Source organism: Meriones unguiculatus, chromosome 20 (genome assembly GCF_030254825.1).
Source record: "Meriones unguiculatus strain TT.TT164.6M chromosome 20, Bangor_MerUng_6.1, whole genome shotgun sequence".
Lineage (NCBI taxonomy): Eukaryota > Metazoa > Chordata > Mammalia > Rodentia > Muridae > Meriones > Meriones unguiculatus.
In genome coordinates, this window is record NC_083367.1 from 52848867 (window position 1) to 52871831 (window position 22965).

General features: G+C 35.2%; 1 protein-coding gene across 7 annotated transcripts in view; it reads right to left on the minus strand.

Moving 5' to 3' along the window:
• Grik2 (glutamate ionotropic receptor kainate type subunit 2) overlaps positions 1 to 22965 on the minus strand; it is a 657687-nt gene that overhangs the window by 267397 nt on the left and 367325 nt on the right. For all 7 annotated transcript variants that reach the window (XM_060373546.1, XM_060373542.1, XM_060373543.1 and 4 more), the window contains 2 exons: positions 16481 to 16624; positions 13652 to 13759 (listed from right to left, as the gene is read on the minus strand). In XM_060373546.1, the coding sequence (XP_060229529.1) occupies positions 13652 to 13759; positions 16481 to 16624 (252 nt within the window). The remainder of the gene's footprint in view (positions 1 to 13651; positions 13760 to 16480; positions 16625 to 22965) is intronic.

Sequence of the window (22965 nt, forward strand, 5' to 3'; positions counted from 1 at the left end):
TTTCACCAACTCCACATCTGACAGAGGGCTAATATATATATATTAATATGTATATTAATATATATATTATATATATATAAAGAACTCAAGAAACTACACATCAAAATAGAAAGTAACCCATTTTAAAAATCAGGTACAGATATTATCAGAGGATTCTCAATAGAGGAATCTGAAAAGGCTAAGAATCACTTAAAGGAATGTTTAGCATACTTACTTATCAATCAAGTCAATGCAAATCAAAATGATTCTGAGAGTCTATCTTTACACCTCTCAGAATGGCTAAGGAATAAAAACACAAGTGACAGCTAATGCTGTTGAGAATGTGGAGCAAAGGGAGCCCTTCTCCATTGCTGGTGGGAGTGAAAACTTGTGCAACTACTTTGGAAATCAATATTGCATGCTCAGATATTTGGAAATTGATCTACCTCAAGACCCAGCTATACCACCCCTGGATATGTAACCAAATTACACTCCATCTGACAACAAGGACACTTGTTCAACTATACACAGCAGCTTTATTCAGCTTACAGAAAGAGACAATAAAAATTTCCCACTTACACGTCATATAGAGGATTAATATCCAATTTATATGAAAAACTCAAAGCAGATATCAAAAAAGCCAAATAACACATTTAACAAGTAGGATACAGGTATAAATAGAGAACTGTTAAGTAGAGGAAACTAAATGGCTGAAAACACTTCAAAATTTTTAGCCATCAAAAAAATACAAACCACAAATACTTTGAGATTCCATCACATACCTTTCAGAATGGCTAAGACCAATAACAAAAGTGACAGCTCAATCTGGTGAGGATGTGAAACAAGAACACTCCTTCATTATAGGAGTTGCAAACTTGTATATTCACTATGGAATTTAATACAGCAGTTCCTCAGAAAGATGGAAATCTTTCAGAGGGCCTCTGAAAGACTCTACCTAGCAGTGTATCAAAGTAGACACTAAGACTCATAATCAAACCTTCGGCAGAGTACAAGGAATCATATGAAAGAAGAGGAAGTTAGTATGACGTGGTCCACAAGGACCAAATACATCTGGGCACAGGGGTCTTTTCTGAGACTGACACTCCATCAAGAACCATGTATGGATAGAACCTAGAACCTCTGCTCAGATGAAGCCCGTGGTAGCTCAGTAACCAATTGGTTTCCCATAGTAAGGGGAACAGGGACTATTTCTGACAGGAACTCAATGGCAGGGTCTTTGACCTCCCCACCACCCAAGGGAGGAACAGTCCTTCTAAGCCACAGAGGAGGACTTTGCAGCCAGTCCTGAAGATACCTGATAAAACAGGGTCAGATGAAAGGGTAGGAGGTCTTCCCCTATCAGTGGACTTGGGAAGGGGCAGGGAGGAGATGAGGGAGGGAGGTTGGGATTGGGAGGGAATGAGGAAGTGGGATACAGAGTTAATAAAATGTAACTAACAATAAAATTAATTAATTAATTAATTAATTAATTAATTTTTAAAAAAGTTGAAAATCAGTCTACTTGAAAATCCAGCTCTACCAACCTTGGGAATATATCTAAAGGACACTTCATCTTCCCACAAGCATTCTCAACCATGTTCATTGCTGCTTTATTCATATTACTCCAAATTTTAAAGTACCCTAGATGTCCTTCAACAAGATTGGGCACAGAAAATGTGACATATTTACACAATGGAGTAATTTATTCAAATATATATAAAATGGCATCATAGAATTTGCAGGAAAATTGATGGAACTAGAAAAACTCATCCTGACTACGGTAATCCAGGCCTAGAAAAAAAATGGTACATCATTTACATGTACCTATTACCTATTTAATAAATGACAATGGAGCTACCATCTGTAATCCCAGAGAGGTTAGGTATAGAGAAAGGGATTGGGAAGACCCATGCATCTCTATGAAAGAGGGAAAATAGAAGAGATTTTATTGGTTGACTGGGGCTTGAAAATGGGAGTTCAGAAGATTAGGTGGGAAGAGGGAAAGAAGATGGAATTGAAGCGGTTAATGTGGTAATAGACATCTAAAACTGAGGAGGATTTCAAGAGTGGTATAGAAATCTCGTGCAGTGGAAACTTCCTAAAATATAGAAGGGGATCTTAATGACATCTCCAAACAATAAAGAAGACAAGTCCCAAGCATACATAATTCTTGCTTAATTTTTTATATGTGAGTAAATGAATGAGGGAAATTCATCAACATAAAGCCTAAATTTTTGGCATTTAATATTTCCTTAAAATATATTCATTACTGGGTCTGGAACTATAGATCTCTAACGACAAGTACTCTCTTCATATATATATGAAAGATGAGAAGCAAAAGGCTTACCTGTATTATTTTATATTAATGTGCTGTTTTGTTCAAGCTTTATCTATTTATTATCATCACCATATACTTGCTACTTTCCTAGGCTATATTTGTTTCCTGTTTTATTTCATTAACTTATTATTCGTGATGATTTACTATGTGTGTGCCTTTTTTCCATCATTTCCACCCCTGCCACTGACACCTATCTCCTCCCATCCCAACCTCGCTCTCAAATTCATGAACTCTTCTTTTTAATTATTATTGTTACGTACATGTATGCATGCACACACTCACAAACAAACACATGAATACCATGCTATATTTGATATATATCTTACGGCATAGAGGTATCCTGTATAAATATTTTTTTTACTTTCAATTTCTCAGAAACGTTTAAATTCTTAATAAAATTTTCCATAACTGTTCTGTCTTTGTATATAAATTAGTGTTTATAATTGCTTTAAAATGTTTTATCTCAATAAGTAGATTATTTAATTTTATGTGTTGACACTTTTCTTAGACTAATGTCCCTTTGTTTTGTAACTTGCATTGATGCTTTATATCTAAGGGATACTTCCAGTTTTTCAAATATTCATAATTGTTCTTCTCATTTGTAATAGGCATGTATCATTTGTTTTAAAGATATTTGTCAGCTCTGTTTTAAGCAGTATTACTGGACACATTTTTTTTTCTTTTATATGAAATTCTAGTAATCAGATGCGTGGGTAAGATTACCAGAAATATCTTTGAGCAGGAATAAACTGACTATTCCCAGACAGGCCTGGAAATATGAGGTTTTTTAAAATTTAATTATATTTTTTATTATTAGTTACATTTTATTAACTATGTATCCCAGGTGTATCCCACTCCCTCATTCCCTCCCAATCCCACCATCCCTCCCTCATCTTCTCCCTGCCCCTTTCCAAGTCCACTGACTGGGGAGGACCTCCTCCCCTTTCATCTGACCCTGCTTTATCATGTATATCGAGAGTCCTCCTCTGTGGCCTAGCAGGACTGCTCCTCCCTTTATTTAAACATAAGATAATTTTTCAATTAAAGTGCCCACTAAAAACGACACATTGGAATCTAAAAAATTTTTCTTTACACAATGACGTTGAAATTTTCTAACAGAAAACTCACTGCTTATTTATATTTAAAAACCTCATCATTTTTAATCACAAAATTATAGAGTTGTGGTATAGCAATAGGATAGAATTCTTGCCCACATACAGCACATCCTTGTCCCTGGACTTGAAACTCAGTACTTGAGTACATGCATACTCATACAACAGAAATGCACATCCAAATATAAATATTTTGTTTATTACATGCACAGTTTGATATAGTATGAGATAAACTTATCAGTCTTGAACAAAACTTTAGCAATAGCTCCCCAAGGAAGGTCTAAAAGATGTAATGAGAAACTATTCCAGGTGTTCTGTTTTGAGTCTCAGCACAGTGTGGATTCTCCCTCAGAAAGAAAATGCTGAAGCAACTTTTCTAAGTAACAAACTGTGCCCAAAGACATGACTGATAAGCTATAGTTTTTCTTATCTATATTAACTATTCATCTTTAGAGAAAGGTTATTCATGACTGTACTTCTGAGAGAATTGAGAAGTAAAAGTTGAAAGGATTAGTTTGTAGAATGTACTGGCTTAAAAGATAGCTATTCTTTTTATTTGTTAGGATACACACTGGTGAAATGTTAACTTTTCTATTAACTTAAAAAAATTCTTTTCAATAAAGCTCAAAGCAAGGTTTCTGAACTCAATAAGGTACACAAAAATGAATATAGGAATTTTATATTTTTATATTTATTTATTTTTCTTTTTATTATTTATTATTTATTTTTTTACAATTTATTCACTTTGCATCCCAGCTGTAGCCCCCTTCCTCAACCCCTCCCTACCCCACTCTCCTTCTGTCTTCTCCCATGACCATTACTAGGGAACTCACTTGGACACTGAGATATCATGACAGGCTACATCTGTGAAGGGGTTCTAAGTTATCTCCATGCATGGTCCTTGGTTGGAGTATCAGTCTCAGAAAAGACCCCAGGGCCCAGAGTTTTTGGTTCTGTTGCTCTCCTCTTGGAGCTCCTTCCCCCTCCAAGAATTTCTGTCTCCTCATTCTTTCATAAGATTCCCTGCACTCTGTCCAAAGTTTGACTATGAGCCTCAGCATCTGCTTTGATACACTGCTGGGTAGAGTCTTTCAGAGGTTCTCTGTGGTAGCCTTCTGTCCTGTTCCCTGTTTTCTCCCTCTTCTAATGTCTATCCTGTTTGCCTTTCTGAATAAGGATTGAGCATCTTACCCAGTGTTCTCCTTCTTGTTTATCTTCTTTAGGAGTATATATTTAGTATGTTGATCTTAGATTATGTGTCTAATAACCACTTATGAGTGAGTATATATCAAGTGTGTCTTTCTGCCTGTGGGGTACCAGTAATCCAACTAAAAAATGGGTGCAGAGCTAAACAGAGAATTCTCAATAGAGGAATATTGAATGGCAGAAAAACACTTAACGAAATGCTCACTATCCTTAGTCATCAGGGAAATGCAAATCAAAACAATCCTGAGGTTTCACCTTACACACATCAGAATGAATAAGATCAAACTCAAGTGACAACATGCTGGAGAGGTTGTGGAGAAAGGGGAACCCTCCTCCCTTGCTGGTGGGAACATAAACTTGTCCAACCACTTTGGTATTCAATCTGGTGCTTTTTCAGAAAATTAGGAATACTGCTACCTTAAGATCCAGCTATACCACTCATAAGCATATATCCAAAATATGCACAAGTATAAAACAAGCACATTTGCTCAACCATGTTTGTAGCAGCTTTATTTGTAATAGCCAGAACCTGGAAACAACCCAGAAGTCCCTCAAAGGAGGAATGTATACAAAAGTTGTGGTATATTTATACTACAGAATACTACTCAGCTCTATAGGAAATCATGAAATTTTCAGGGATTCTATATTTCTAATGCTGTAGTTTTATTATATGCTGCTGATAAGGTATAGACTTTGTTAGCTTCCTGTTAGTCCTCTCAGTCTTTGAATGTTTAAAAATTTTTGAAGTTTCTTGAAACATTTCCAATAATCATTGATATCAAAATTTTGTAGTTGTGTATTTCTTTTGGAGTATGAGTTAAAATAGTCATTAGCCCCTGATTTTACTAAGATAAACAGGAACTGTTTCACACGGGGCATGTGCTGCTGACCAGTGTGCATTCAGCATGGAAGAGAATGGGCTATGTTCATACATATATTAAATAGAATGTAAGCACAGTGAAAAGAAAATGTGATGGATTCACCATTTGATAACTAGAGTGCCACTTTGAAAACAATAATTCAATAAATGTATACTTTTCTTTATAAATAGGATTAAAAATATACATTTTTATTTTTTTCATTTAGGATTTTCATTTTTGTCTAGGGCAAATATAACCATACACTAAATTAGAAAGTTAAGAGCTTGGTGATGACTTTATGTTTTTCAAGTAAAATATGGATGACGAATTGTCTTCTCAAAACAATGTCATTTTCCAAGGATATATGTACTTCAAATTTAGTTGGATTTGAAATCTGTCTACTATTTAAAATTTAGTTAAATTTATTTAAAATTTATCATGAAAGAAAATTTTAAGTTATCCTTGTTATCTGATGAGCCACATAAATTTTCTTGGTTGAAACAAGAAATTATCTGCCTGCAAATGACAAAATTCTAATTGATTTTATACATAAACATTATCTAAAGAATGGTTTTTAAACTACTTTATAAAATGATGGGTTTAAATTATCAAAAAAAAGAGTAACACTGAAATAAAGTTTCAATTAAAAGTTTAGCCTGACAGGGCCTGGAGAAATGAATCAATAGTTAAGAGCACTTGCTTTATTTCTAGAGGACCCACTGTTGGGCACCTGCCCTCGTATCAGATAGCTCAGAACCTCCTGTTTCTCCAGCTTAACAGTATCTGACAGCCTCTTCTAATATCATGTAGAATCACTCACACATTCATACACATGCATAAAAATAAAATAAATCATTTGTAAGTTTAACATGTCACTTAAATTTAATGACCTCTTTATTTTTGTTTAGAATTATATCATTTCCCCTCCCCTTTATTCCTTAAAAAATTAATTTTTAAAGTAAAAATATGACAAATAGTGATGGATTTACTAATATCTAAAATATTTATGATTTTATTATGCTAATATCATAAATTCATTAAAATATTGTATTTATATGGTAAATAATCATTTACAAATTCTTACTTTTATAAACTTTGGAAAAGTTTTATTATATATTTACTTTTAACTATCTCACATTTTAAGACCTTCTCTAAAACAACACAAAGTAGAAATTGACTTTATTAATGAAACAATGATTAACTTTTAATTTTTCATATTGCCAAACATTTACATACCCTGTCATACTATAACTGAACCAATAAATGTCTTGTTGATGCCTTTTTTTTCAAAATCAGTATAATATTAATATACAAATTTAATTGTAATGAGATACAGTTAAGAAGATATATTCAATTTTAAAAGTATATATCATACAGTTAGAGAGTAGGAATAATACTTTAGATGGGTAATAATAATAGTAATAATAGATGGGTTGATATAATAATCATGAAGGTGTCAAGATAGAAAATTTGATGTTGGAGAAAAATACAGCTTATATTTAGCTTGCACCCCAAATTACAAGCAAATATTATCTTTCTTAATAACAAATAATGGATAATAAGTAATGGCTAACATTTCATTCTTGGAGAACACATGATGCTATTATTATCATATAAAATATATTAATAAAAACATTCACATAGTGGGACTAAGTGATTGTATTATTTGATTATTGCCTCTGACAATAGATTTTGATCTGGTACAAATGACTATGTTCATAAGAGTGGAAACTAGTTTGTTCAGTTTACAACGGAAGGACAGCTTTTGCTTGTAGTATGATCACCTCCATCAAAACTTTCTTGTTGTAAAGTTTTTCAACTCTTTCTTATGTAAATACAATCCTTTCAAATAATATTCCAAATATATTTTAAATAAATTTATATCTTTTTAACCCATTAGACATGTTTGCTTCATCTGAAGCTGGTCTTTTCAAGCTCACAGCAACACTTCAGGGAACAATGCAAAATTACCGCTAAACTATTTCTAGTTGCTCATAATATTCTAATTTAATTTTCACCTAAGATTAAGATGAACAAATGGTGGTGGTCTAAGTGAGTGTCTGCATGTAGAAGAATGCAAGTAGATCCATATCTATCATCCTGCACAAAACTCAATTCCAAGTAGATTAAAGAAACTAGATCCAGTAAATTTGTTGGAAGAAAAAATTGCAGAATAGTTTTAATCTCATTGGCACAGGAGATAAATTCCTAAACAGAACACCAAGAGCTCAGCAACTAAGACCAAAAATTAATAAATGGGATCTCATGAAGCTGAAAAGATTCTGTAAGCTCATGCTTTTAGGGAACTCCTCCATTGCTGGTGGGAGTGCAAACTTCTACAAGCATTTTGGAAATCAATTTGGCTCTTTTTCTGAAACTCCTGAAAAATTCTACCTCAAGATCTAGCTACACCACTCCTTGGCATATACCCAAAAGATGCTTCACCATACTGTAAGGACACTAGATCAACTATGTTCATAGCGACTTTATCTGTAATAGCCAGAAACCGGGAACCACCTAGATGTCCCTCAACCAAAGAATGGATAAAGACAATATGATACATTTACACAATAGAATATTACTCGGCTATTAAAAACAATGACATCATAAAATTTTCAGGCAAAAGGATGGAACTAGAAAAGATCATCTTGAGTCAAAACCAGACCCAGAAAAACAAGCATGGTATGTACTCACTTATAAGAGGATGTTAGCTATAAACTAACTACAGGATAACCATGTTCTAATCCACAGACCAAAAAAAAAAAAAAGTAACAAGGAGGGCACAAAGGAGGATGCTTGAATCTCACTCAAAATGGGAAATAAATTAAATAAATTAGACTTAGGGTAGATGGACAGAGGGAACTGGGTGGGAGAAGGGGTACAGAGGGGAACGGGATGGTTCAATTTGGGGAGGGAGTGAGAAGTGGAAAAGAAAACTGGAATTAGTGGGGGGACTGGCATCTCTAAGACAAGCTAGAAACCTTAGACAATGAAGCTTGCAGGAATCTGTGAGAGTGACCTAGCTAAGACTCTTGGCAGTAGGGGATATAAAACTTAAAACAGCTACCTCCTGTAACCAGGCAAGACTTCTAATGTAGGGATGGAGATACTATCCAGCCACAAAAAAAAAAAAAAAAAATCAACTCACAATTTTCCTGTCTGTAAACTGAGTAGGGAAAAAGAAAGCCCACTCCTAATACTATTAATGATATTCTGCTATACTTGCACACAGGAGGTTAGCATAACTCTCATCTGAGAGGATTCACCCAACAACTGATCCCCACAGCTGAACATTAGGTAGAGCTCAAGGAACCTTGTGAACAATGAAGAGGTAGGATTTGAGGAGCCAGAAAAGTCAAGGATACCACAAGAAAACCTACAGAATCAACTGACCTGGGGCCATGGGGTTCAGACTCAATCACCAACCAGAGAGCATGCATGGGAAAGACCTAGACCCCTTACACAAATGTAATAGATTCATAGCTTGGTCTTCATGAAAGACCCTAACAGTAGCAGCAGATGCTGGCTCTGAATCTGTTGCCTGCCTCTGGATCCCTTTCCCGTAACTGGGTTGCCTTATCTAGCCTCAATAGAAGAAGATGCACCTAGTAATTCTACAACTTGACATGTCAAGGCAGATTGATATCCATGGGAGGAAAAACGGAGGGAGTATGCTAGAAGCGGAGTTGAGAGGGAGAAACTTAGAGGCGAGGAGGGAAGCTCCAATTGGGATACAACGTAAAAAAATGCATTAATTCATACAAATAGAAGTTTGTACTTGTTTTTCCTAGTAAATGTTGTAATTGGGCTGTTACTTCAGAAGTTATTAAAATGTATTAGTTACTTTGCTCTTTGTTATAATCCATAACTACACAATTAGTAAGTTTAAGGGGTTACTGTTGGCTCACATTTCAATTCCGTAGGTCATGGTGTGAAGACTTGGCAATAGGAGCATGAGATGCCTAGCCGCATTGCATCTAGTTAGGATGCAAATAACATGGTTGTGTTTCAGCCTGCTCTCTCCTCGCTTAATTAGGCTGGGAATGTAGCCTGAGCTATAGTGATGCCTACATTTATCGTAAGTCTTCTTGTCAAAACTTTCCCGGAAATAGCCTAAAAAGGCTTTCTCAGAAGTTTGGGTTTTTTTGTTGTTGCTGGTGACGGTGGTGGTTTTTTTTTTTGGGGGGGGGGTATTGTTTTTGTTTGTTTGTTTCCCCAAAAGTGATTCTAGACCCTCTCAAGTTGACATCACAAGTTTATACTGATAATCTCATAACATAAAAAGCTTTCTGGGTTGGGAATTTGTCTTATTTGGGAGATGCTTGAGTAACATTTGTCAGCCTCAGGTCTCATCCACAGAACCACATAAGTTGAGCATGATAATACATGATTTTAAGCACGCAGAACTAGAAGACAGAAAGATTAGAAGTTCAGCATTATTCTGCTAGTCTACCATACATGAGACAGGTCTCAAATAAAGAGAGAGAGAAAAAAAGAACAAAGAAAGAAAAGGAGAAAAGAAAACTTAATTTATTCAGCTCAGCTCTAGAGTCTCCATACTCTAAAACCATTCCAAAATTGTTCATGATTCTTAAGGTCTTCTCAAGGCAACCTTTTAACTATGAGCTCCTATAAAATAATAAATAAACTGATAATATATAATCAAACAAAATAAACTTTTCATTCCACACAAGATAAATCAAGAGATAGACAGGAAAATCTGTACCAAAGCAAGACAGAAATGTAGCAGGAAAAACATCAAATTCTGCAAGAACATATCCAGCATCTGGGAATCATGAAACTGAAAAACTTCTGTAAAGCAAAGGACACTGTCATCAGAACAAAACTACAGCCTACAGACTGGGAAAGGATCTTCACCAACCCTATATCTGACAGAGGGCTAATATCCAGAATATATAAATAACTCAAGATGTTAAAAAGCAATAAATCAAATGATCCAGTTAAAAAAATGGGGTACAGAGCTAAACAGAGAACTCCAGTTTCTTATAAAACGTTCTTCACACTGTTTTAATAAGTGATACAATCTAAAAATCTTAATAGGAAGAAGTAATTGTTCTTTCACCCAAGTCATTTACTGGTCATGATGTCTGCACGTGTGTTTTCAGGACATTATAAAAGAAATGTGCACTTTTCTTCTCTCCTGGGTAGTTTAATCTATCATTCACATATACTGGTATCAATCAGACTGGAAAAACCACCCTCCTAACTCAACTCCATATGCAATTGTTGAATGAAAGGTGCTGTTCAGTCTTTAAGGGAAAACTACTTGGCAAAATAGAACTTTTAAAGATCATATCAAATGATCTTTAAGAAAACATCTACTTGACATATCACAAATACTTACACAGTACAGTAGTCGGAGTTCCTGATCCCCAGACAAAGATCAGGTAAAGTCAGTGCTCCCTTTCCATTCATGTACCCCCTAATCTACTTTTTGTATATTAACTTAGATCCTTTGCATTACAATGGCCCAGCATGATTTCTTTTAAGCCTAATTGCAAATAGGCAACAATTACAAGTCACTGTCAGCAGAAAAATGGCAGCCACATTTATCAGTACCTCCAGCATCTTCCGACCTTCACAGACACTAGGCACGGATATGGTGCACATATATAGATGTAGGGAAAATACATACACATGTGAAAGAAAAAAAAATCTTTAAAAATTTAAAGAAATCCTATTGTTCTAGCTAGGATTTCTTTTTTTTTTTATTAATTACACTTTATTAACTTTGTATCCCCCCATAAGCCCCTCCCTCCTCCTCTTCCAATTCTACCTTCCCTCCCCCTTCTTCATGCATGCCCTCCCAAGTCCACTGATAGGGGAGGTCCTCTTCTCCTTCCTTCTGATCTCAGTCTATCAGATCTCATCAGGAGTGGCTGCATTGTCATCTTCTGTGGCCTGGTAAGGCTGCTCCTCCCTCAGGGGGAGGTGATTAAAGAGCAGGCCAATCAGATTATGTCAGAGGCAGTCCCTCTTCCCATCCTATGTAACCCACTTGGACACTAAACTGCCATGGGCTAGTTCTGTGCAGGGGTTCTAGGTTATCTCCATGCATGGTACTTGTTTGGAGTATGAATCTCTGGGAAGACCTCTGTGTTCAAATTTTCTGGTTCTGTTGCTCTCCTTATGGAGTTCCTGTCCTCTCCAGATCTTACTGTTTCCCACTTCTTTCCTAAGATTCCCTGCACTCTGCCCAACAGTTGGACATAAGTCCCAGCGTCTGCTTTGATAGTCTGCAGGGCAGAGCCTTTCAGAGGCCCTCTGTGGCAGGTTCCTAACTTGTTTCCTGTTTTCTTCTTCTTCTGGTGTCCATCCTCTTTGCCTTTCAGGATGGGGATTGAGCATTTTAATCAGGGTCCTCTCTCTTGATTAGTTTCTTTAGATGTACAGATTTTAGTAGGTTTATCCTATATTACATGTCTATATGAGTGAGTATATACCATGTGTGTCTTTCTGCTTCTGGGACAGCTCACTCAGGATGATCAACTGAAGAATGGATGCAGAAATTGTGGTACATCTACACAATGAAATATTACTCAGCAATGAAAAATAAGGAAATCATGAAATTTGCAGGTAAATGGTCGGATCTGGAAAAGATCATCCTGAGTGAGCTGTCCCAGAAGCAGAAAGACACACACGATATTTACTCTAGCTAGGATTTCAAGTACTATGTTGAAGAGGTAAAGGAGAGAGTGGACAGCTTCTCCTTTTCCCTGATTTCAGCAGCATTGACTTAATTTTCTTTCCATTTAGTTTGATGTTGGCTATAGGCTTGCTGTATATTGCTTTTACGATGTTTAGGTATGTGCCTTTTATCCTTGATCTCTCCAAAAATTTCAAAATGAATGGGTATTGGATTTTCTCAAATGCTTTTTTGGCATCTAAGGAAATGATCATTTTTTTTCTTTAAATTTGTTTAGATAGTGGATTATGTTGATGGATTTCTGTGTGTTGAATCACTCTGCATGCCTGGGATGAAGCCTACTTGGTTGTGGTGGATGATATCTCTAATGTGTTCTTGGATTCATTTTGCAAGTATTTTAATGAGTATTTTTGTGTCAATGTTCTCCCCTATCAGTGAACTTGGAAAGGGGCAGGGAGGAGATGTGGGAGGGATAGTGGGATTGGGAGGAAATGAGGGAGCGGGATACAGCTGGGATACAAAGTTAATAAACTGTAACTAATATTTAAAAAATAATAAGTGCATATTAGCCATGAAATTAGCTAAAATCTATAGTCCTAAAGAAGCTAAACAACAAGAAAGACCCTAGGGAAGAAGTTTAATCCTCATTCAGAAGAGCAAACAGGACAGACATCTGAAGTAGGAGAAGACAGGGAACAAGAGAGGGGCCCTCTGAAAGACTCTGACCATCAGGGTATTAAAGCAGATGCTGCGATTAATAGCCAATCAAACTTTGGGCAGAGTGCAGGGAATCTTATGGAAGAAGGGGAAGATAGAAAGACATGGAGAGGTCAGTAGCTCCACAAAAAGATCAACAGAGCCAAAAAACTACGGGCTCAGGGGGTCCTGCAAAGACTGATGATTCAAACAAGGACCATGCATGAAGAGGACTTAGACTCCCTGTTCAGATGTAGTCCATGGGTAGCTCAGTGCCCATGTGGATTCCCTAATAAGGAGAGCAGGGGCTGTCTCTGACATGGACTTAATGACTGGTTCTTTAATCACCTCCCCCTGGTGAGGTGGGCTAATTAGGCTACAGAAAAAGAGGATCCAAGACAGTCCTGATGAGATGTGATAAGCTAGGGTCAGATAGTAAGGGAGGACTGCCTCCCCCTCTCAGTGGACTAGGGGAGGAGCATAGGCGGGGGAAGAGAGAGGGAAGGTAGGACCTGAAAATGAGGCAGGGGGCTACAGCTGGGATACAACATGGATAAATTGTAATAAATAATAAATATAAAGAAAAAATACTTTATTAAATATAAAAAAGTAAAGTAATCCTTTGGTCTTAAATCTCAGTTGTCAATTATTCAACTTAATATATTATATTGAAGAATTATATAGAAGTTATTTAGAAAGCTAAGGAAATATGAAATAGGACTTTAACCAAGATTTTTTTTAATTACCAAGTTTCATATAATGATTAAATACTCAAAATAAAGAGCTTACAGACCTTCTCCAAACCTTCTTCCTTGAGACTGATCACATCCAAATCAAAATCTGTCCGTAAGCCATTGGTTTTGTTAAACGTTATTCTACCTGTGAGGCCTTCCCAGTGAGCCTGAAAAAACAAAAACCTATAGTTAAAAAGTAAGAAAAAATAAAAGATATCATGACTTTCTGGGAACACTAGTAAACCAAGCTATATTACCTCTCATAAATTATATTGAATTATCTTTTGAAGTGCATTTTCTTCTGAAATGTGAAGGATTTTTTCTCTCATTAATTTCAGTTATATTATTAATGTTATATTTCAGTTATATTATGAATGTTTATAGATATAAGCTTTTTCCTTAGATATATCTAATGATTTTGTTTTATATACTGAAGATCATTTAACAAAGAAAATAGTAAGGCATAGTATATGTGATATTGAATATATCACTCAGTATTATTCATAACTATAATTAACTGCTTAAATTAATAACAGTAATTAACTTATTACTATGAAAAAAACTGAGCACATAAGAGTTTGTTGTACTTTAGTTAACAATCTTCCTTTATGATCACCAATGTTACATTTCTCTGAAGAATAAAAGAAAAACGTATTGTAATTATTTTATATCAGGCTGTAATTTCTGTAAAAGATGTTCTCAGTAAAAGATTAGGTAGGAATATAATTCCTCCAAGGTAAGTAAATGGGTAGATTTTATCTTAAATACAAAACATTTTCCTGTTTTGTCTATTATTTATTCAAAGTTATATATCTTTCCCTAAATGGCATTTGGAAAACATAATTACCTGAAAAAAGCTGAAGGTGCAGTGTTTGCATGCAACTGCATAGTTTGAAATAATGTACAAGGCCGCACAGACATGGTTTTTAAAGAAATAAGGCTAATATTTTAGTAGTGACTGTAAATGAGTATCATCACTGCACCATTGTAGTCACTATGTTTCTTTCTTACATCCTAGTCTGCACTTCAAAATAGTTTTCAGCCGACAAATTATAACTGAAGCAAAAACATGGTAATTATCTTTGTCATACTAAAACGTGTCTCCAGGAAAATTAAACATTCACTAACTTATTTGGATAGAAAAATTATTTTGTCTGAACTTTTTTTAATAGGAAAAATATTTGGATCATGAGCAAAATTTATAATAGTTTAATGACAGATAAAAGGAGAAGAAAATACCAGAACACACATGTAGAACAGCAAGATGAAATTAGGTAGAGAACAGTAAAACTATAATAGGCAAAACACAGCAAGTAAAAAAAAATTCTTGAACATACTCAATTTTAAACTTCCTAGCAACCAGAGCAGAAAAAAAAAAAAAAGATGATGACATTGTAACATGCAGGGTTCATATTTGGAGACATACACGCTGCTTGGGATAAACAGCTTCTCCTGGTACTGAGACCTCAGAACATTTCTTCTGTTGGTCCCCTTAAGGGGAATACTGAGATTTAGTGGACAAGGCTCTCGATTACACCCCACAATAAATACAGTAGGGAATGTCATATAATGTTTCTTTCAGGGCTAGCTGACACGCATCACAGTCGTAATGCTCAAATGCTGAGTTCAGAAAAATCAATTCTTTAACCACTGAGACCTGTGATCTATATACAGAGCTCTGAAAGTGGAGAGCGCTTTAAACAGGAAGCTAATGCACAGTGTGAAGCAAGTAATAAAGACTGTGTTCTTCAGGGAAAATCAGTACACCTAAGTGAGTTAAATAAAATTTAGACAATGGAAATAGTTTACCAATACTGTGAGATTGCTATTCTTGTTTGTATTTTTTATTCCATGATGAATAATTCATTATAAAATAGATTGTTAATATTGATGCAATGATGAAAAATCATAAGCATACCAGTGCCTGTAATTGTTTTAATAGCTAAGACAACAGTTCATTTAAGCGTTTATCCATGAAGAATGCACTAAGGAAACAAAGGACTTCCCTTAATAAGGAAAGGAGAAAAATGAAAAAAAAAATGTGTTTTGCCTATGTGTGTAAATGTAGAATTTTCCACTTGTTTTTCCTACTTCAGACTTGGTCATAATCAGATGGGAAATAATACATGATCATAAGCATGACTACTTTACACAGTGTGAAGTTATTTTTATGCTTTGTGAATCCAGATGTTATTTTTATTTTGTGTTTTAAAGTGATAGGAATTGAACTTGGGCATCATATATGCTCATGAAGCAGACAACCACTGAATTACATTCCTAGCTCTGATATATTCATTTTTAGCATGAATAATTACTATAAGTAATATAATTGTAAACTTTGTTTCAGGTAGTTTCACACATGAAAAAGCAATGCTTCATATTTTAGTTTTAAATTTTTGAAGCCTAAATAACATTCAAGTTAACACACACTTTATATTTATTGCTTAAATTCAATTCCTTGGACACCTATACCTCTACTTAAAACATCAGAGAGATATATTTTTAAACATAAGTCTAATATCAATCAAACATTCAATGGGTCATAGGCTTCATATGTTTAGTTCATCATAGACATGTTGATGGATATTGAACTGATTTATGAGCAAAATAACACTTTTACTTGGGTTATTGTATCTTGATTTGTCTTGCTTGGCTGTTGTCTCTTGGAGGTCTACTTTTACCTCAAGAAGAAATAGAGGGGAAGTGGATGTGAGAATAGGAGCTGGAGGGATCTGGGAGGAGTGGGAAAAGGCGAAACTGTGGATATATTGTATGAGAGAAAAATCTATTTTCAAGAAATGGAGGAAGAAATGAAGTTTCGTTTAAAAAATAAAACTGAGTGCTAGGAGAACTGCAATGACCTGATCCAGAGTCCTTTCTCTACTTACCTCTTTAATTAGACTCATGAAGCGGGTCCCAAAGCGCCAGGGTTTGTGTCGATTACACTGCAAGGAGCTGACTGTCATCTGTGGAAACTGCTGAACAGCCACAGACACGACATGCACTGCATCATACATCAGAGCAGCGTCCGTCTGAAAGCCCAGAGAAAGGACAGAAATGTTCACAAAATTGTGGAATGGGGGTAGGCAGCATGAAGAGAAGAATGGGCTAAGGAAAATACCATTTTCCAGTTTTTCTTTATATTAGAGAAAACAATTTCCTCTACATTTCAGATTCGACATTATGGTCATATTACTATAACTCATGTAGAACTGTTAACCCATGTGGTTTTTCTTTTTTAAATCAATCAATAGCCAAGTTAGACAGGCCCTGTATTGCCTTTTTAGCTGGAAATACATGAAGATGCCATTTATTTCTCTTCTCACTCTCCCTGGATTTATCTTACTCTGTCTCACCACATACACAAGAAGTGCACTGGATGAAAATGTGACATTTAGAATGATTATATATCTCACATATTATTCATAGAAGTAAACAATTCTCCTTTGCAGGAAGAAGAAAAGAGATTTTAAAGCAGGGTTACTCAGAAAAGCTTAAAGATATAAGCCCAGATATTTTCAGCTCTATTTTGAAATATCCATTCTCAGTCCTGAGGCGTCATTCCACTGACTGAATCTCAGTGTATGTGTTAATCCCTTTTCAAGAAACTAAGCTTAATCTCTTGTGCTGTTTTCTTCACTCAAAATTTCCATATCAATATAAGTTCATTTGGCTTCCCAAGTAAAATGAATATGAATTCTACTGTTCTGCACCTGCTCAAGTGACCAGCCACTTTGTGAGTCAATGACAAAAATAATGTTTATAACTCATAACAAACAAGAGCTTTAGAGACTGTCAAGCTCTATGCTAAGAAGACCCTCTCACTGCATTTTTGGATCATGCCTGATATCATATCTACAGGAGAGGGACACACTGGCAGGGCTAGTAGCAGTGAACTTTGAGCCATCTGTCTGGAATGCTTTAGAATAAAAGCATCCATTTCTTTTTTTCTCATGCACACAATTAGTGGGCTGTGAAATGAATTCCAAACTGAATAGGAACCCTGTAGATCATATTGTTTGCCACAATTCAAAACAGAATGAGGAGACTCTATTTTTCCATTCAAATGGATCCTAAAAGCTTTACCAGAAGAACTAGAAGTCTGAGGAAACAGCCCACTGCAATACCAGAACACAGGAGCAGTCATTTTGTCCTTCATAAGTCTTTGAGAAATGTAAAGTTATAACCACAAACTCATTTTATAAATAACAGATGGCTAATTTTGCATACCTTACTTGCTCAATGGTGGAAACTAGAGGAGTGAGTTTGATACAGGTATCCAATATGAGCCTGACAATTACACTATTTGGTTTGGATCTAAGTTAACATCCGAAGAATGTATCTCATCCATCACACTGTTAGTCCTAAAAGCAATTATCAAATTTCAAAACGGCAGTTTTTTTTTTTTCTAAAGTATAATAGAAGTTTATGGCACACACCTATCTGAGAAAGGTAGACAGAAATAAAATGTTTCAGGTACTACAGACAGGCTCGGACACAGCATCACCATAGAAAAACACCTTAAAGCATCCATTTTCTCCTTAAATTCAAATTCCATTTTCTAATGTGATGATCAGTCTTGTCAACTGGACTACATTTGGTCACCTAGGACGCAAACCTCTGGGCATTTTGTGAGGGAAAATGCTTTTTCTAGAAAAGCTTAACAGAGAAAGGAAGACATAATCTCCATATGGGTGGGACCATCCCACAGGCGAGCAGCCTAGGCTGAATAAGATAAAATAAAAGAGTGGTTCACCATTCCTTTTCCTTGCACCTGGACTGCAGACCCAAATAGCTATCACACTTCTGCTGCCGCTCTCGCCATGAGACTGTACCCTGTACCTGTGAACAAGAAAATACTTTTCCTTCTTTAACTTGCTCTTGTCAAGAATTTTTTCAGAGCGATGGGAAAAGAAACTAATATATCAAAGTCTAGAGTATGAGTTAAAAATCACAAATAAGATAAAAACTATTAACATTAATTTTCATAGTATTTTTAAATTGGAATTCTATTAAGCAGCTTTATAAGCTCTAAACAATAAAATGAAAAGTGAATAGCAATGAAATTTTTGGAAAACATACAAATACCACAGTAATATCTCATTCCTGAACAAACAGTGGATTGGGCTAGATATAAAAATGTCTTAAAACAAATAAAAATAGAGACATAAAGAAAATAATCTATTGAGTACTAACAGGAGTATTTACAGCAATCAATATATACATGACATATATTTGTCATATATATCATAACCTCTTTTCCTCATGCTTTATCTTTTTAAACCTAAGGCTCAAAGTCTGTACATAGAATGTACATTCATTTGGTGGAGCTCTTTTATCATTCCTCTTTTCACTCTCTTTTATTAAATATCCTTTCTCTGCTTTTTAGTATTACTGAACTTCTAGAAATATTGGAATAGATGACTAAGCAGATCCTGTTGAAGCTAACATTTGTTAGTCTGTCATTTTCTAATCAAAGACAAAAATGCTCGAATTAGAAACTGATATATAAGACATTAAAAAGGCATATACATTTTTAAAGAATAAAACTAAATAAATCTTTATGTGCAATAATTATAAAAGAGAAAGAGGAGGCTTAAATAAAACCAAAGATTTAGTGACACCACAGGAATAAGATAGCTGATCTAGATGGTGACTTAGACTTTGGCAGCTTGACGATCTGAATCAAAAAGAGCTGGAAAGATGGCTAGGTTCTCACCATAAAAAAGATTCCATCAAAAAACAAACAAACAACTCAGAACAAAATTTCTTTCATGGCTAAATTTTATCATAAATTCAAAAAGAGAAGAAATATTCCAGACTCATATTCTGAAGTGATAATTACCCTGATACCAAAATATGACAAGGGCATTACACAAGAAAGCTGCCAAGATTATTGATGAGCATAGACAGAGAATCATAAGGAAAATATTAATAATCAGAGGTTTATTACAGTGAATGGTACACTGAAAAGATTACTGAAGTGAGTCTCAGAGGAGGTCAGAATTCAAGTGAGTTCAGAGGAGAAGGATATCCAACATTAATCTTTGGCTTCTGCATATACAAGCACACATACACTTAAACATGTGCATAACACATACACACACACAAGCACATATGCATAGCACATTTGTTCAATTTAACCAAGATGAATTTTCCTCAGAGTTTCAAGTATTTGCAAGGAGAGTTGGATATACATTGGTCAATAAACATGACGCCTTGATACAACATACCAAGAGAAGGAATGACAGAAGTCACATGATCATCTCAACAGATGCCGAACTCACATGTGATAAAATTTAACATCCTTAATGATCAAGATGCTAAATTATTTAGCTTAGGAGTAACAGAGTTCAAAGTAATAAAATCTATATATAACGAGGCAACAGCTCACAACATATAGAATGCTGGAACTGACAGTGATGTCTTATGATGCAAGAAGAAAAGAATGCCCACCTTTGTCACTTTTATCCAAGATGATACTAGAAGTTCTACCCAGAGCAATTAGGCAAGACAATGAAATAAACAGCATCCAAGTTAGAAAGAAATGCAAATTGTCACCATTTATAGATGACAAAATTTTATATATAAAGATGCCAAACACATCATCAAAAACTATTAGAATTAATAAACTAATTCAGCAGAGTAGCAGCATGTGAAATTAACATCAAAATAAATTACATTGCTATATAGCAAGAGTGAGTTATCTGAGTTAGAATTCAGCAAATCATTCCTACTTAGAACAGCCACAAACATAAAATAAAACACATACAATTTATATTTAAGCAAATATGGAAAAGATTTCTACAATATAGCTATGAAACATGCTAGAATACATTTTAAAAGACATGAATGAATGGAAACACAACTGTAAAACATAGCGTTAAAATTATTAAAATTTCTACAACCCCTAAGTGATTGATACATTCGAAAAAAAAAATCCCTACCAAACTGCAATGATTTTCATCACAGGACTAGCTAAGTAAACACTAAAGTGTGTTTGAAAGCATAAAAGAATTTGAATTGCCAACCTGAATACAAAACACACTACTAAAATTTACATGACGCCAGCATGAAAAATAGCCATGCCAACCAATGAAATGAAATAGAGGAGGAGAACCAGTCCTTTGCAGTCAACTAGTTTTGACAAAAGTAGCAGATAGGAGATTAAAAAAAAAATCCATAAATGTTTCTAGCAAACTAGCTAGCTGCTCATAAAGTGAAAATGGAAGCCCCTGTCAGTGTTTCCAACATTAAACTACTAAATGAAGCAACAGTGCAGATTCCATCTTAATTAATAACATTAAAGAAGTGAAAATGCACAAATGGAATTATAATATAACAACAACAACAACAAAAACTCAGTGAAGAAAACTAACAAAATAACACTTCTTTACAGCAATGGAAACAGTATTCTATAGATAGAAAGAAGGTATTTGCAAACTATGTATCTAAAAAGAAATATACCAGTACATCCAAACACTTGATATCATTGGGGAGGGGGTTCTAGCTAGTAACATGCTTTAAGGGAGGGGGCTACAGCTGGAATACAAAGCGAATAAACTATAATTAATAAAAAATTAATTAATTAAAAAGATTTGGTGATAGACCAATCCTAAGTAAATGTTCGTAAAATTCTAGGTGAATCCGCAATAGGTACCTTAAAAGTTTCTCAATTTTCTTTATTACCAGAGACACATAAATCAGGGTGAAAAGAACATGTCTCCCATTGCAGACAGCGTGGCTGCTCTCCAAAGCCAAGAGATTTAAAGGTGCTGGCAAAGACAGTAAGAGATCAAAACCTTTCCATACTGTTGTGATATTTAAATTTGTTAAATACTATGAAAAGCAGAAGAAAGTTTTCACAAAGGCTATAAATAGAGTTGTGATTTGATCCAGCAATCATCCATATTTGGAGGAGTTCTGATGGGAACTAAACACTTTGACTGACTCTGTTACCCCTTGAAATTAAATCTCTGAGATAAAATTCAAATGAAATACAATGTTTTTCCTAATTTAATTTTCTTTATATGTCATATTAATCCTAAAAAGTACTTCGGAGTTAATTATAAAGTATACATTTTAAAATTACACTACAATTCAGAGTATGAACCACTTTCTTACTAACCTATTTAGTTACTAAATCCAGTTGATTTAGTTAAAAATAAATTAGAATTACTTGTACCCTGAACATTCAAGTATAATCACATACAATGTATAGAAGTATATATGGTGGTCATGCTTCTTTGAATGGTGAAACAACTGTTTACTTTGGAATTCATACCAGCAGAAAGAAGTAGATTAGAATAGTGTTCATATCAGAAGAAGTGGCTATTAGATATTGTGCAATGAGACCCAATATCAAGGCTAATAGGTTAGAAGAGAGTCCCATGCAACACTGATTGTTTCAGCACTTACAACTAGAGTGCCTACCTTACACTAGATTCAGCTTTGGTGCTTTACAATTCTTTCCAAAGAAAATTGAATTATCTTCCTCTATGGCATGGTAAGGCTGCACTCCCCCAAGGGGGAGATGATCAGAGAGCCTGCCACTGAGTTCATGCCAGAGAAAGCCCCTGCTCCCTATACTAGGAAACCCACCTGGAGACTGACTCTATGGGCTACATCTGAGCTGGGGTTTTACGTCCTCTCCTTGCATTGTCCTTGGATGGGGTATCAGTCTCTTCAGGGTCCCCAGGGCTCAGTTTTTTTTTTTTTTTTTTTTTTTTTGTTTTTGTTTGTTTGTTTTGTTTTGTTTTGGCTGTTGGTCTCCTTTGGAGCTGCTGTCCTCTCCAGGTTTTTCTATCTCCCCCTGCTTTTGTAAGATTCCCTGCACTGTGCCCACAGGTTGTCTATCCGTCAAATAGAAGGGGAGGAGGACCTCCCTTATCAGTGGATTAGGGGAGTGGCATAGTGGGAGGGGAGAGAGGGAGGGCGGGATTGAGAGAAGACGAGGGAGGGGCCACAGCAGATACAAACTGAATAAATTGTAATAAATGATAATAATAAAGTAAAAAAAAAATTCTGAATTACAATGACTATCTACCAGTTCAAAATGTGTCTTTCAACCATTTAAAATTGTGCCACATGACAATTAGGTTAGGCACCTATATGAGTATAACAGAGTATCATCACAATCATTTCATTAAATTTTTACCCAGTCATGTTTGGTTCTCTCTGGGTCTCAGGGTTGTCATGCGTCTGGTTCCTGGTCATCCAGGCAGTGTTAGATTTGTGTTCCCTGTCTTGGCATGGGCCTCACATTGAATCAGTCATGATGCTAAATTATGACTACTCCGACAAGGTCTGTGCCTCCACTACCCAAGTACATCCTGGAGTCAAGAAAGATTGTAGGTTGAAGGTTTTGTGACTG